This window comes from Monodon monoceros, unplaced genomic scaffold (assembly GCF_005190385.1).
Source record: "Monodon monoceros isolate NGI ecotype Baffin Bay Population unplaced genomic scaffold, NGI_Narwhal_1 Super_Scaffold_11, whole genome shotgun sequence".
In the NCBI taxonomy this organism is placed as follows: Eukaryota; Metazoa; Chordata; class Mammalia; order Artiodactyla; family Monodontidae; genus Monodon; species Monodon monoceros.
In genome coordinates, this window is record NW_021703767.1 from 131,611,893 (window position 1) to 131,628,387 (window position 16,495).

The 16,495-nt window shown below is 41.5% G+C and overlaps 1 protein-coding gene across 5 annotated transcripts in view; it reads left to right on the top strand.

Annotated features, from left to right (window-relative positions):
• Positions 1-16,265, top strand: part of PIK3R4 (phosphoinositide-3-kinase regulatory subunit 4) — a 73,345-nt gene extending 57,080 nt beyond the window's left edge. For 4 of the 5 annotated variants that reach the window (XM_029214540.1, XM_029214541.1, XM_029214542.1 and 1 more), the window contains 7 exons: positions 5,850-6,014; positions 8,780-8,991; positions 10,628-10,759; positions 13,624-13,724; positions 14,348-14,436; positions 14,742-14,850; positions 15,696-16,265. In XM_029214540.1, coding sequence (XP_029070373.1) covers positions 5,850-6,014; positions 8,780-8,991; positions 10,628-10,759; positions 13,624-13,724; positions 14,348-14,436; positions 14,742-14,850; positions 15,696-15,866 — 979 coding nt within the window. In that variant the 3' untranslated portion in view covers positions 15,867-16,265. Of the gene's footprint in view, positions 1-5,849; positions 6,015-8,779; positions 8,992-10,627; positions 10,760-13,518; positions 13,725-14,347; positions 14,437-14,741; positions 14,851-15,695 lie in introns of those variants that run through there. The other variant, XR_003792348.1, reaches the window with a different exon arrangement.
• The last annotated feature ends 230 nt before the right edge of the window (positions 16,266-16,495 follow it).

Genomic DNA, 16,495 nt, shown 5'->3' on the forward strand with positions numbered 1-16,495 from the left:
AAAGATCAGTAAAACTAAACGCTGGTTCTTTGAGAAGATAAAAAAAATTGATATACCATTAGCCAGACTCATCAAGAAAAAGAAGGGAGAGGACTCAAATCAACAGAATTAGAAACGAAAAAGGAGAAGTAACAGCTGACACTGCAGAAATACAAAGGGACATGAGAGATTACTATAAGCAACTATATGCCAATAAAATGGATAACCTGGAAGAAATAGACAAATTCTTAGAAAAGCACAACCTTCCAAGACTGAACCAGAAAGAAATAGAAAATATCAACAGACCAGTCACAAGCACTGAAATTGAGACTGTGATTAAAAATCTTCCAACAAACAAAAGCCCAGGACCAGATGACTTCACAGGCGAATTCTATGAAACATTTAAAGAAGAGTTAACACCTATCCTTCTCAAACTCTTCCAAAATATAGCAGAGGGAGGAGCACTCCCAAACTCATTCTAGGAGGCCACCATCACCCTGATACCAAAACCAGACAAAGATGCCACAAAAAAAGAAAACTACAGGCCAATATCACTGATGAACATGGACGCAAAAATCCTCAACAAAATACTGGCAAACAGAATCCAACAGCACATTAAAAGGATCATACGCCATGATCAGGTCTGGTTTATCATCCCAGGAATATAAGGATTCTTCAATATATGAAAATCAATCAATGTGATAAACTATATTAACAAATTGAATGAGCAAAACTATATGATAATCGCAGTAGGTGAAGAAAAAGCGTTTGACAAAATTCAACACCCGTTTATGATAAAAATTCTCCAGAAAGTAGGCATAAAGGGAACGTACCTCAACATAATAAAGGCCGTATATGACAAACCCACAGCCAACATTGTTCTCAATGGTGAAAAACCGAAACCATTTCCTCTAATATCAGGAACAAGACAAGGTTGCCCTCTCTCACCACTATTATTCAACATAGTTTTGGAAGTTTTAGCCACAGAAATCAGAGAAGAAAAAGAAATAAAAGGAGTCCAAATTGGAATAGAAGAAGTAAAACTGTCAGTGTTTGCAGATGACATGATACTATACATAGAGAATCCTAAAGATGCCACCAGAAAACTACTATAGCTAATCAATGAATTTGGTAAAGTAGCAGGATACAAAGTTAATGCACAGAAATCTCTTGCATTCCTATACACTAATGATGAAAAATCTGAAAGAGAAATTAAGGAAACACTCCCATTTACCATTGCAACAAAAATAAAATACCTGGGAATAAACCTACCTAAGGAGACAAAAAGACCTGTATGCAGAAAAAATAGACACTGATGAAAGAAATTAAAGACGATATAAACAGATGGAGAGATATACCATGTTCTTGGATTGGAAGAATCAACATTGTGAAAATGACTCTACTACCCAAAGCAATCTACAGATTCAGTGCAATCCCTATCAAAGTACCAATGGCATTTTTCACAGAACTAGAACAAGAAATTTCACAATTTGTATGGAAACACAAAGGACGCCGAATAGTCAAAGCAATCTTGAGAAAGATAAATGGAGCTGGAGGAATCAGGCTGCCTGACTTCAGACTATAGTACAAAGCCAAAGTAATCAAGGCAACATGGTACTGTACAAAATAGAAATATAGATCAATGGAAGAGGATAGAAAGCCCAGAGATAAACCCATGCACTTGGTCACCTTATCTTTGATAAAGGAGGCAAGAATGTACAGTCAAGAAAAGACAGCCTCTTCAATAAGTTGTGCTGGGAAAACTGGACAGCTACATGTAAAAGAATGAAGTTAGAACGCTCCCTAACATCATATAGAAAAAAACTCAAAATGGATTAAAGATCTAAATGTAAGGCCAAACACTATCAGACTCTTAGAGGAAAACATAGGCAGAACACTCTATGACATAAATCACAGCAAGATCCTTTCTGACCCACCTCCTAGAGAAATGGAAATAAAAACAAAAATAAACAAATGGGACCTAATGAAAGTTAAAAGCTTTCGCACAGCAAAGGAAACCATAAAGAAGATGAAAAGACAGCCCTGAGAATGGGAGAACATATTTGCAAATGAAGCAACTGACAAAGGATTAATCTCCAAGATGTACAAGCAGCTCATGCAGCTCAATATCAAAAAAACGAATAACCCAATCCAAAAATGGGCAGAAGACCTAAATAGACATTTCTCCAAAGAAGATATACAGATTGCCAGCAAACACATGAAAGGATGCTCAGCATCACTAATCATTAGAGAAATGAAAATCAAAACTACAGTGAGGTATTACCTCACACCAGTCAAAATGGCCATCATGAAAAAGATCTGCAAACAATAAATGCTGGAGAGAGTGTGGAGAAAAGGGAACCATATTGCACTGTTGGTGGGAATGCAAATTGACATAGCCACTATGGAGAACAGTATGGAGGTTCCTTAAAAAACTAAAAGTAGAATTACCATATGACCCAGCAATGCCTCTACTGGGCATATACCCTGAGAAAACCATAATCCAAAACCACAGTGTTCGTTGCAGCACTATTTACAATAGACAGGACATGGAAGCAACCTAAGTGTCCACCAATGGATGGATAAAGAAGATGTGGCACATATATACAGCGGAATATTACTCAGCCATAAAAAGAAATGAAATTGCGGTATCTGTAGTGAGGTGGATGGACCTAGAGTCTGTCATACAGAGTGAAGTAAGTCAGAAAGAAAAAAACACCGTATGCTAACACATATATATGAAATCTAAAAAAAAAAAAAATTCTGACGAACCTAGGGTCAGGACAGGAATAAAGACACAGATGTGGAGAATGGTCTTGAGGACATGGGGAGGGTGAAGGGTAAGCTGGGACGAAATGAGAGAATAGCATTGACATATATACACTACCAAATGTAAAATAGATAGCTAGTGGGAAGCAGCTGCATAGCACAGGGAAATGAGCTCCGTGCTTTGTGACCACCTACAGGGGTGGGATATGGAGGGTGGGAGGGAGACACAAGAGGGAGAGGATATGGGCCCATGTATACATGTAGCTGATTCACTTTGTTACACAGCAGAAGCTAACACAACATTGTAAAGCAATTACACTCCAATAAAGATGTTAAAAAAAAGAAAAACCTATTTGAACTAACATGAGTTCCACAAAGTTGCAGAATAGAAGATTATGTTGTATTTATGTGTACAAAACTTAGTTGGATTTCTGTTTGCTAACAGTGAACAATCCAAAGATGAAATAAAGGAAACAAGTCCATTTACTCTAGCATCAGAAAGAATAAAGTACTGAGGAATCAATCTAACAAAATAGCATAAGACTTGAATAGTGAAAGCTGCAAAACATCATTGAAAGAAGTGATATATAAAAAAAAGAAATTATAGAAGACCTAAATAAGTGGAAAGACATCCCAGTTGATCTTCAGATTCTATGAAATCTGTATGAAATTTCCAGCTGCCTCTTTCTGCAGAAATTGACATTCTGATCCTACAGTTCATAAAGAAATGCAAAGGACTTAAATAGCCAAAACAGTCTTAAAATTTAGGAAAGAACAAAGTTTGAGAACTCACACTTCCCAGATTTGCTACGAAGCTACAGCAGTCAGGACACTGTATTACTGGCATAAGGATAAATATATTAATCAGTGGGCTAGAACTGACATGCAGAAGTGCATTTATGGTCCCTGTTTTCTGAGAAGGGTGCCAGGACAGTTGAATGGGGGACAGAATAACCTGAAAAGATGGTGCAGGCATTACTGGGCAGCCACATGCAGAAGAATGAGTTTGCAGAGAAGTTTTCAAAATGGATCATAGACCTAAATGTAAGAGCTAAACTATAAAACTGAAGAAAACATAAGCATGTAGTTCTTTGTGACCTTGGATTAGGCAGGAGTTTCTGAAATATACCATCAAAAAGCACAAGTGACAGAAAATAGATGTGACTTCATCAAAATTATAAACATTTGTGCTTCAAAGGACACTGTCAAGAAAGCAAAAGGAAAACCCACAGAATGAGATAAATATTTTAAAATCATATGTTTAAGTACCCTGAGTATATAAAGAACTCTTAACAATAAAAAAAACAATTGAAAAGCAGAGGATTCAGATAGTGTCGGTCCTTCATACCTGTGGGTTCTGTAGATTCAGTCAGCCATGGATAGAATATTTTCTCTGGATATGGAACCCTTGGATACAGAGGGCTTCCTGTAAGGGACTAGAGCATTCACTGATTTTGGAATCCACTGGGGGTCCTGGAACCACTCCCCCAAGAATATGAAGGGGTAATTGTAGATTTCTCTCCAAATAGGACCAATATGTACACAAAAAATATTCCACATCATTAGGGAAATGTAAATCAAAACCACAGCGAGTTACCACGTCACAGCCACTAGAATGCTATAATCAAAAAGACAATAACGGTGCTGGAGAGGATGTGGAGAAATTGGCACCTTTGTACATTGCTGGTAGGAATGTAAAATGATGCAGCAACTTTGGAAAAAAGTTGGCAGTTTCTCAAATGCTAAACATAGATTTACCTTATGACCCTGCAGTTTCATTTATTCTGGGTATTCTAGCTATAAACCCAAGAGAGTTGAAAACATTTGTTCACATGAAAATCTATAAACGAGTGTTCATAGTAGCATTATTCATAAAAGCCAAAAAGTGGAAACCAGAATGTCTATCAGCTATTGAACAGATAAACAAATGTGGTGTATCCATACACTGGAATATTATTTTGGCACAAAAAGGGATGAAATACTGATGAATGCTACACCAGTCACTGAATTATACACTTTAAAATGTTGTACTTTATGGTCTACAAATTGTATTTCAGCAAAGCTGCTATTAACAAGTGAACTAGAGAGGCATGATTAATTAAAAATATATAAAATATGATTCCATATTAATTTGAAAAGCAAATATGAATATATTGTTATATGCATAGAAAACTCTTTGGAAGGATATATAAGAAAATGTCAATAGTGTTCCTCTGGGTGGTAGAAGTATGGTTTTACTTTTCTGTATTTCAGTAATTTTTGTATATTTAATATGTGTTAATTTGTATAGTAAAATTAAATAAATTACAAAAGATAGAGATGAATAAATTTGGTGATTAGGGACTTGTGACCTTTTAGGGGAATGGCCCCTTAGAAGGCTGAGTATGCAGCCCTTGCAGGGGGCAGTGAAGGAGGGACTTTGTGGTGATGGGAGGCAGGCACCCTGTGTAGGTGAGGGTCAAGAAGTTTGGCAGTGAACTTAAGGAGGATAGGCAGCTTGAGAGGTCAATGTGTGTGAGAGAGACTGAATATTATAATAATATTGTGCATTAATGAATGTTTTATGACTTATATGTTATTTACACTATGTCCCAGTTGCATAAATTGGGCAGTCTTTGTTTTGTAAATGAGTAAACTGAGATGCAGAACAGGTTAATGGCTTGACCTAGATCATATGGGTCGTCAGAAGTGGAACTCAGCCCTTTGATTCCAAAGCCAGTGCCTTTCCTGCTGTGCCAGGCTGCATCTGAGGGATTATAGAATAACTGCAGGGGTAAGAGTAGGGCTTAGGAATTGCAGAGAGGAAGGAGAACTGGGTCAGGGCCACAAGTATGGGAGTTCCAGCTGGAAAGGAGGATGGACAGTCTTTCTGTGATTGGAGAGAAGTGTGTGAAGGTGGCCATTAAAAAATATCAGAAGAAAAGGTGATTTTGTACCAGTGCTTTTGAGGGGGATTATTGTTTTTGTTATGAGGTCAAGGAGTGAAACAGACCTCAGAGTAGTACTTTTTGTTTGTTAACAGTCATGTGGCTATTTAATATCAGCAATAATAATACTCTTGTGGCTTTTCAGAAACGCAGTCTTACTTTTCTTTTGTGCAGGTCTATTCTTACGTATAGCCGAATTGGGGGACGTGTCAAGACACTCACATTCTGCCAGGGTTCCCAATACTTAGCCATAGCGTCTGATAATGGTGCTGTCCAGCTTCTTGGAATTGAGGCCTCTAAGCTGCCCAAGTCTCCTAAAATTCATCCTCTACAAAGCAGGTATCTGTCTATCTTTTGTGTTTTGTAAACTGCATTTAGTGTACTATAATTTAACCCTCCCTCTCTAATACAGTTTGGATCAACTGAGGACCTTTGAGAATTTACTTCTTTTTTTAAGCACATGAAATAAATAAAATTGTGTTTCCAACTCAAATCTATCACACATAGTTTCAGGAAACTATGTCTGCCTATTACTTTCTGCCAATTTGCCGAAAGGTCAGAAGGGCAGCTTTGAACTTGTGGCCCATCCCAGTCTGGAATCTGTCTGAATAACCTAATTATCAGTTACAGCTTCTGTCTCAACTCTGGCTGGCTGATTTGAAAATGTGAGTGTTCTTCATTAAAGAAAATTCAAGTGTTGTCAGCATTTTGTTACTTGGCATTAAAACCTCTGGAGGTGATGGGAACACAGAGCAGAGGTTTTAGTCAGATGATTTGCTTATCATTTTAAAAACAAGGTCCTGGCTGGTTTTATCTGAGAATTTCCTCCATTTCTTATAAATTGTAGTTGCCTGTAGATGAAACACATGCAACGTAAGATATTTAAGATCAAGCAGAATAATTTTTCAACTGACTAGTATGTGCTGCACAATGAAAATTCCAGAAACGAATAAGATGTGTTGTACTCTCTAAGAAACCACAGTCTAGTGGGAGAGACAGACCAGTAAACAGATGATTTCAGTGCAGTGTGACAGTGTGCCCTGTGACAGGGATGGGGGGCCAGCTTGCAGGTGGATAAGGAAGAAGGCCTGGAGGGGGTGACACCAGATGTAGCCAAAGCAGAGTAGTTGAGTAGGGTGGGGCAGCTAAGTCAGACGTATATGCTATTCTGGAAAACATGAAGTTAGAGGGAGGAAGACAGATCCATGGTTACCACAGCTTGGGGATAGGGGTAGGGGGTGACTACAAAGGGGCTGCACAAGATACATTTTGGGGTGTGGAGTTGTACTGTATGGTTCTGTGGTAGAAGATACATGAAATGGATTTGTCATAATGCATAGAACTGTATACCACAAAATGAATTTTACTGTATATAAGATTAAATAAAAAAAAACCCCGAAGCAACCAGGATATTGGGGGAGAGGTAGAGTGCAGCCTATGACAGTCAGTCTAACTGTTGTACAGATGAATCACATAGTCACGTGGAAGAGTAAGGGGAATAAAGGAGGCAGCTGAACAACTTGGGAAAACTGCAGGCTAATGACAAAAGGAGCTGAGCTCAAACGTTGTATTCTAGTTGGTTGTTTTTCACATGGTTATGGTTTAATAATTCCAAAATGACTTTATTTGTACACTAGGGTTGAATAAGTAAACGTATTATAGATAATGAGAGCCAGGTTTCTCACTGGAGGAAAGAAATTACAGACAAGGAAAGGGGGCTGGCTAGAATGAAGCCTGGTGCTGGATAGATATCAGTATGGACTCGATATCAGTATGACTCATGACATACATCTTTGTGTATGTGTATACACACATGTATATATACACACACGTACATGTAGACACACACAAATAGATACAGAAATAGAGTTGGGTCTGTGTGCATGAGGGTAGTATACAGAATATATTTCCTAGCTCTGGCCGTTGAGAGGTACTAGACACAGGGGCATCCCCATAGCGATGAGCACTTAGCTCATAGACCTTGGTTTTAAATGCCATTCTCTAATAAAAGGGACCAGGACTCCTTGAAAAACTGGTTGATTCCAGAGCCTGGGCAGGGAAAACACAAGATGCATCTGGAGCATCCTGTGATGCCAGAAGGTTAGGAAGTGGTCAGTAAGAGCACATTGCAAGGGCGTTTGAGCCAGCCTGACAGAGTGTCCCATGGCCAGACTTGGAGCAAGCTGAGCAACAAGAGGCAACGATTGTGTTGGGTCATAACTCAGAGGATAAAATAAATGTCCACAAGTCCATACTGCCAGAGACGAGCTGACAAGAGAAATGGCAGCTTTTCTGTACAGAAGAATTCTAATAAGCGTAGAAGAACCAAGGGAAATAGAACACCACAGGCATGATTTGTCCACAGGTCCTAAAATTAGTGGACAAAAGTTTACACAGAAACAGGTTTTTGCATAGTCTGAAAAGAATTTCCCCTAAGTATAGACTAGTTATAAATGGAAAAATAAAAAATAATAAGTTTACAGTGGAGGGTCCTGCCAGGCGCTACCTTAGCCACATGATCCAGGTGGACATCACTGGCATCACGTGCTGACGTCAGGTGCTCCCGTCTGTGCACTGAGACGGGCACGTCACACATGTGGTCTCTCTCCCAGTAAGGCACCAGCTCTGTTTGTGAGAACACATGACATGACATTCAGGAATGTCAAGGTCGTGAAAGGACAGACTGAGGCGCTGTCATAGGTGGAGGAGATGAAGGAAACGCGGCAGCTAGATGCCAGGCGGTGTCTTGGTCTGGAGCGGTTAGGTCACTAGTGGGAAAACTGGTGAAATCCAACCATGTTTTGTACCTTATGGGTACTGTACCAAGGTCAATTTCTTAGTTTTGATAAATGGTCTATGTTTATGTAAAGTGTTAGCGTGAGGGGAAGGTGAGCGAAGGATATACGGAAGTCTATGTACTATTTTTGCAACTCTTCTGTAGTTCTAAAATAATTTTTTAAAAATGGTCAGCTATCATTGTCTTATGGGTCACAGAGTTTTTATTTCTTGACCATGGTTAGAATATAGATTCATCTTCAGTGGAGAAGGGTACTGTGTTTTTAGTGACTGGAAAAGTCTTTGCCTTTTGATGTGTGTCTCCTTAGAGTCCTAGACCAAAAGGAGGACGGCTGTGTGGTGGACATGCATCACTTCAACTCCGGGGCGCAGTCTGTGCTGGCCTACGCCACTGTGAACGGCGCTCTGGTGGGCTGGGACCTCAGGTCTTCCAGCAATGCCTGGACGCTGAGGCACGATCTTAAGTCAGGTCTCATCACTTCCTTTGCTGTGGACATCCACCAGTGCTGGCTCTGCATCGGTGAGCTGCCTTTCAAGTCCTTGACTGGGTCTGGATGCTACTGTCTGGAGTGGCCTTCTTAGGAAAGCTCTTTCCTTTTTCTTCATTGGTAATTTTCCCCCGTGTCCTTTTTTTTCCCCCATAATTATTATGTTATAATCACTTGAATTTTATTGTTTTCATTAAAAAACAGATTTGAAAAAGTGAAATCAATATTCCAACACATAAAACAATTTCCTCTTTCTCGTCATTCTTAAATGAGCCTCTTTATAATCATTATAGTGATCAGATTTGCTGGCATTTTCTTATTCTGCCAGGGAAGCAGCAGGCTTAGTTTATGGATGAAAGCATTTGAATTTGGGCACACTTGGTTTTAAATTCCATTAACCACTGGCAAGCTGCTTATTAACTCTTTTAGGTCATAGTATCCTCATCTTCAAATGGGGCTCATCCTTTCAAGGGCTGCTTAGAGGAGTCAGTGAGGTAAAAGCATCCAGCACAGGAGAAGAGCTAAACAGTGGTTTCTTGCCTTGTGATTCCTCCCCACCCGCCTTTCCTCAAATGCTGAAGATGTACCCTGTGCTCTTGCTTGCTGCTTTCTTCTGTTTTAGTTTCACCTTTTTCTCTCCTAGGGCTTTGAACCTGCCCCTTTAGAAGGTACTAGAGTTTATTCATTCCCACTTGGCACTCTTTTTCAGAAGAATTATAATCTGCTGCACTTGAATATTGGTTTCTGGATTCCCTAACTTGCATTTGTCACATTAAGTATCTTTATTTTTATATAGTTTTTATGAAATGTATTCTTTTTTTGCCTTTTGTCTGACTAAACTGTACTGGTTTGGGAATATGTAATGCCAGGCCTAGAAGAGTAGCTATTACACACGTAGCAAATTAGCAAATGGCACTGGTGGCTCTCAGGGGGGCAGCCAGTACTGCTGTGGCTATTTGAGCGATTGTCCTGGAGAGGGGCAGGGCGACAGAGGGACCCGCTGCCCCTTTTGTCTTTTCCCACCCCCATCTCTCCACTGGAACTGGAGACCAATCTCGGTGTTAGGGTGGACATTATTCTTTGGGATGGGGGGCCTTTTCTCTGTGGGGTTTAAGGTGCCATGGGCAGATATGCACGCATTCACCCCAGTTTCTACTGTGATTGGACACCCGTGCCTGTCTCCAGAACGTTTCGGAGAAAAGGGCACATGGAAATGATTGAAACTGATGATAGCTGCAAAGCTGCTACCACTTTGGGATTGGTAAAGTGATCACTGAATGCCAGTAAACCACCTCTGGTTATTTAAGGCAGCCTGAACATTTTGAGAAGACATAAAGATTCACTTTATGTCTCCTCTAGGCCTTCTGGGTTTTTTGTGGGCACTTTCGGCAGTTAGTAAGTGTCAGTAATTAATGAATCACTCGTTTTCACTTCACATCTGTTAGGCCGTTTTGTAGTAGCATCGTGCCAGTGCTTTGTATCTTTGGCGTAAGGCACTGTTTGACACTGGGGTTGGGGAGGGCAGCTTAGTGAAAACAAAGCCTTGTCTCCAAGTGGCTAAGCCAGGTTGAACGCGCATCTGTACAGAGCTCGCAAATTACCACTTGATGACTGTAGCCTGCTGTGCTTTACCATGGGTGGTTACCTTCTGGACTTCTCTTCCCCCAGGGACAAGCAGTGGCACCATGGCGTGTTGGGACATGCGGTTCCAGCTGCCCATTTCCAGTCACTGCCACCCTTCCAGGGCCCGCATCCGGCGCCTCTCCATGCACCCGCTGTACCAGTCCTGGGTGATCGCAGGTAAGAGGGAGGGCTGGCTCTCGGGGTTGGGGGCCTTTCTTGGAAAGTGCAGAACCCCCTGCTGCTTAGACTCATGTTCTTAGAGTTTTATTTTACATATGTGCCAAATGCTTGCTTTTGTTCAGTTCTGATTATGGAAGAAGTTCCCACCACTGATATCTCATTGTCATTTCTTATTTATCATGTTTCAGAATGATCTCATCAATCACACTACCACCTTCCATTCCTACCATCATTTCCTTTCCATTTATCTTCTTTCTCTTGTGTCCCCTATTTTTGCTAAAGTTCTCACCGTCTTCCTGGAAATCTTAAGTTAGAAGCCTTGAGTCATCCTTCTCAGCTGCCATTTCTGTCGAGTTTCTTGCAAGCTTCCCTCCCTTTCTCTTGTTGGGCATTCAAATTTTCTTGTATGGATTCTCTGGCAAGACACTTGGGCAAGTCTTTGAAATTCATTTTCCTCAACGGTAAAACGTGGTTAAAAATACTTAGCTAGCAGAGGTTGTAAGAATTTCAGAAAACACATGTAACGCATATAGCCTGGCATGCAAGGAGTGCTTGTTAAGTGGTAGCTCTCGTTACTCTTACATTTCCTCACTGGTCCCCGTGCCTCTGGGCTCTTCCTGGTCCCTTCTCATCCACACAGTGCACCTCATGCGCTGCTCCTGTCCAGGTCATCGTGCTGCCAGGTTCAATGGCCGTGACTCAGCCTGCGTCTTACGTGATTTGTCACTTGGTTGGTTGAGCACTTCCTCTGTCTGAAACACTTTCCTCACCTGACTTTGAGGACATCACTCTCTTGGTTCTTCTGTTGATTGATTTGCTGATTCTTCCTCCTCTTCCTGCTTCTAAGCTGTAGCCGGCCTCAGGGCTCAATCTTGGTCTGAACCTCTTCTCCTTCTGCACTGGCTCCCTGTGTGAGCACATCCAGTCCCCCGCAAAATAGTACCAAATTTATTCAGATTTTTATATGTGCCTATGTAAAGTCTTCCCTAAGATGCCTGATAGCCGACTGAAACCTGACCTGTCCATGCTGAACGCTTGGCTCCTCTCCACCAGCTGCCCGCCCTGTACCACCTCCTTGAGGACCTGAGACCAGCCTGCTCTCCCTGCAGTGTTGTCCCAGGAAATGGCAGCATTCAGGCTCAAAGCTCAGGAGGAAGCCTGGCGTCGTCCTTTGTTCTTCTTTCTCTCTCATCCCACTTCCAGTCCATCAGCCAGTTGTACATGTTCTGTCTTAAAATATGTCCAGAATTGAGCACCTTTTACTATTTCCATCACTGTCCCCCTAGTCCAAACAGCCGTAATCTCTTGTCCCTATTAGTGCAACATCCTTGTAACTCCCTGCTTTTATTGTTACCAAAGACTGTTCTTTCTTCTGCTCAGTACCTTCCAGTGGCTCTCAAATAACAGCCAAACTCCTCACCATGGCCCAGAGACTTTATGGGATCTGTCCCTGCTACCTCACTGACACTCTTGATCAGTCAGGGTTCCAACAGGAAACACATGGCATACCCAAGGTAGGATAATTTGAGGAGGACTTATCGTCAGAGGAACTATTTACAAAGGTGTGGGTGTGAGATATCGTAAAACACAGTGCAATAAAATAGGGCTCCAGCCACAGGGGCTTCCTGGCCTTTTCCTTGAACTAATCACATTCCTGCTTTGGGGCCTCTGCATTTTTGGGGGGTTGTTGTCACCACTAGGATGTAAGTTCTGTGAAAAAGGGATTTTTTTTGCATTATTTGCCTTCTTTTCCTCAGTGCCTAGGACAGTGACTGGTTCACAGTAAACGTTGTTGGTTCAATAAATATTAATGAAGGACTGAAGCCTGGGGTATTGTCACTATCCTGCTCAAAATTACTTTCGAGAAAGCCTCTCTCAGGCCTGCAGCTTCCATTCCCTAGAATCTTCCTTCCACTCTTCCTGTCAGATGTGCTCCAATCAGACCACAGCACCCAGACATGGGTGTGTGTGCTTTACTCCTTCCATCCTTTCTGCCTGAAGTGATCCATGTGCCACCTGTGTCTCCAGCCTCACTTGCTCTTTCCATCCCAGTGATGACACCTCCACGAGGTGGCCTTGATTCTCACCCACTGGATGTGACCTTTGCCTTCCTGAGTGTAGGTGGAACTCTGCATTCTCTCATTTTGTGCTCATTGTCTTATACTTTATATTTTTTCTTTCCTTCTAGACTGTAGGTTTCTTTTCTTTTTTTTTTAAATAAATTTATTTATTTTATTTATTTATTTTTGGCTGTGTTGGGTCTTCGTTGCTGCGCGCGGGCTCTCTCTAGTTGTGGCGAGCGAGGGCTACTCTTCGTTGCAGTGCGTGAGCTTCTCATCTCAGTGGCTTCTCTTGTTGCAGAGCACGGGCTCTAGGCACACGGGCTTCAGTAGTTGTGGCACGTGGGCTCAGTAGTTGTGGTTTGTGGGCTCTAGAGCACAGGCTCAGTAGTTGTGGCACGTGGGCTTAGTTGCTCCGTGGCATGTGGGATCTTCCTGGACCAGGGCTCGAACCTGTGTCTCCTGCATTGACAGGCGGATTCTTAACCATTACACCACCAGGGAAGTCCTAGACTGTAGGTTTCTTGAGGGCAGAGTCTTGTTTATGCTTTGCCTTTCCACCCTATACTTCTTTCCACTTGGCTGGACACCAGTAAATATTGACTAGTAGGCTATAAAAAACATTTCTTTTTTGCACTCCAGTGTGGTGGCAGGGTTACAGTATTATTTAAAAGTATTCGTGAGTGTTTCTTGCAGGATGGGAGAAAATCGAAATGGCTGTAGGCTGACTACCTCTACCAAGACATGAATCCCTAAGAGTGGAGACCTTGTCTGAGTAACGTTCTGGCCTGTTTCCCTCAGCTGTCCAGGGCAACAATGAAGTATCCATGTGGGACATGGAGACGGGTGACAGAAGGTTCACGCTCTGGGCCAGTGGTGCACCACCACTGTCTGAATTACAGGTTTGCTCCAGTTTTTATTATAAAGGCCAACATAAGCCCCCACATCCCAAGCACTTTCAGGCATTTTGCCAAACATGATATTTGTTGGGCTTTTGGGTTATGTTTTAAATTTGGGTTTTTACTAAGTATTAGGCGGGCATTGCTACCGTGTGCTTTCCAGTTCCCGCTTACTGGTGTCTGCTTCTGTGGGTGTTTTGGTCGCCAGCTCCATAAGGTTTGTGATGTCTCTTTGGAACCCCAGTAAAATATGGGTTAATTAGGAAAAGCACAGATTAAAGCTTAGATCATTAAAAAAATGGAACATGACCCCTCATACACACTTTTTTAAGGGTGCTTTGTTGGGGCAGAAGGTAGGAAAGATTTTTTTTCTCCTTTAGTTGGGGTCCTTCTCATCCCAAATAGAGAATTTTGGGAAGCTGAACAGGCTCTGCTTCTTCATTCAGGATGATATAGAGCAAATGCATTTTAAATTCCCAAAGAAAGAAGATCTAAGACATACGTGATCTGTCTCTAGTCTCTTCAGTTAACCACAGACAGCTGCCTTGTCTCTAGAAACGGCTACATCCTTTATGGGCTACACTGGTGTCTGTTATTTGACTCTTTATTTCTTTATTTCCTTTAAGCCTTCTCCTCACAGTGTCCACGGTCTCTACTGTAGTCCTGCAGATGGGAACCCCATCCTGCTAACAGCTGGCTCAGACATGAAAATAAGGTACAGTAAAGACACTTGATATCCAGCACTTGAAAGGAGAAAGGTAGTAAAATGTGGATGAATACTGCAGTTACCACTAGGCGTTGCTTATTATAGATACCAGCGGTAGTGTGACGTTTAACGTCATCTGCTTCTTTCAGGGACAGCTGTTAATACTTCATTTGTAACTAATTTTAGGCTCTTCTAGAAGATTGTCTTTTCCTAATGCAGAAGAGAACAAGCTAGCATTGATGAGTGTCAGCCAGTAATCATTAGTCCCTCCCCTCCTCCTTCGAGATTATCACCAGTTGTTTCTTTTACCCCAGGTTTTGGGACCTGGCTTACCCAGAGAGGTCCTATGTCATTGCAGGAAGCACTAGTTCTTCATCTGTGTCCTACTACAGGAAAATCATTGAAGGCACCGAAGTCGTCCAGGTATAAGCAGTCTTTCTTTCAACTTTTGTAGGAACAAAAACGGCTTTCATAAATATCATGTTGATTCAAATAAATGGCTTGGCCAAGAGTGGCACTATTTCTTTGAATTTAAAAAATATGTTTTATTTTCTCTTGACTTTTCTGTATTTTTTAAATTAACTTTTATTAAAGTAGAATGAACATAGAAAGAAGTACACTGCTCAAAATAAGCACTTCAAACACTTGCCAAGTCCTTAAAACAACTTTATAAGGAAGTGCCTTTATTATTTTCCTTCTGCAAATGAGAAAGTTAAGCACAGCGAAATTAAACACGTCTAAGGTCACCCAGCTAGTAAGCAGCAGCGCTGGGACTCAAACCTGGCTCGTGGGGCTCAAGAGCTTGTGTTATTGAGTCAGGCAGAGGCTGCAGAGGAGACGACATACTTGCCAGTGCTGGGCCTGGTACGTGGTCAGTAAATGAGGGGCTTCCTTTGTCACAAATAACAGTGAGCTTCAGAAGGGCTTGAGTGTCTGACAGGTGTTTACATCCATATCCCGGTTGTCTCTGCCTCTCTGTTCTTTCCCTTTGTTCTTTGATGTTGACAGAGGTAATATGCACAGATTATTGGCCTATTTGTAAGTTTTCCGTATTTGTAAGTGGCTACTTGTGGAGTCCAGTGACCGGAAACCTAGAACATCACTTTGAACTCTCTCTGCTCAGTGTCTTTGTGAAAGTGTGACTCCTTCACGGGAGGGCTAGCCTAAACAAGAACAGTATTCCTCAGAAGCAGGAGGACAGACAGGTGGTAGAATGTGCTACAGCCTTTAACTTCTGGCTTTCTCCTTGACTTTTAACCACCAAACAGGAAATTCAGAATAAGCAGAAGGTGGGACCGAGTGATGATGCCCCTCGGAAGGGCCCAGAGTCTCTGCCTGTGGGTCACCACGACATCATCACAGATGTCGCCACGTTCCAGACGACACAGGGCTTCATTGTGACTGCTTCTAGAGATGGGATTGTTAAGGTTTGGAAATGAAAACTGAGTGATTTGTATAATGTGTAAAAATATATAAATATACTATAACTCAAGAGAAAAAGTATTTTTAGAGAACAGAGTGAACTCAGATTCATTTGCTTAATTTTCAGAATCATGTCTGTTTCATGATTAAACAAATCCCATGCAAGGTGGTTAAGGAAGTTGCTGGCATACTTGTGTATATCTCAGCTGGAATTAGCCAGACAATAGTATCTGGGACTTTCTTATTGTATATATCACAGAGGTGAGGAATTTAAAATGCTAAGACTTAGGTGATCTCAGTTTACTTTGTATTAAAAAAGATGACTGAAAGTTGGTTGTAAGCTATTATAATGTAAACACATTTTTTGCTATTAAAAATGCTATTCAAACTAGCCAATAAACTGTATTCAAGCATCTTAAGGGGTTTTTGTTTGTTTTTGTTGGTGTTTTTAACAGTAAACGTTAGCAGAAGAATAACCTCTCCAGCAGCACGTGTTCTGAAGACATGGACCCGGTGTTGCAGGGACTCAGTGAAAGAACTAGGCCTTATGTCCAGGTCTCTGGATTCTCAGTATCATGCTTCCTGCTCTAGCCCATCTATCTTTCTTCCAGTTTTAGAGCTGGCCTTGTTAGATGTTTAACCCTGT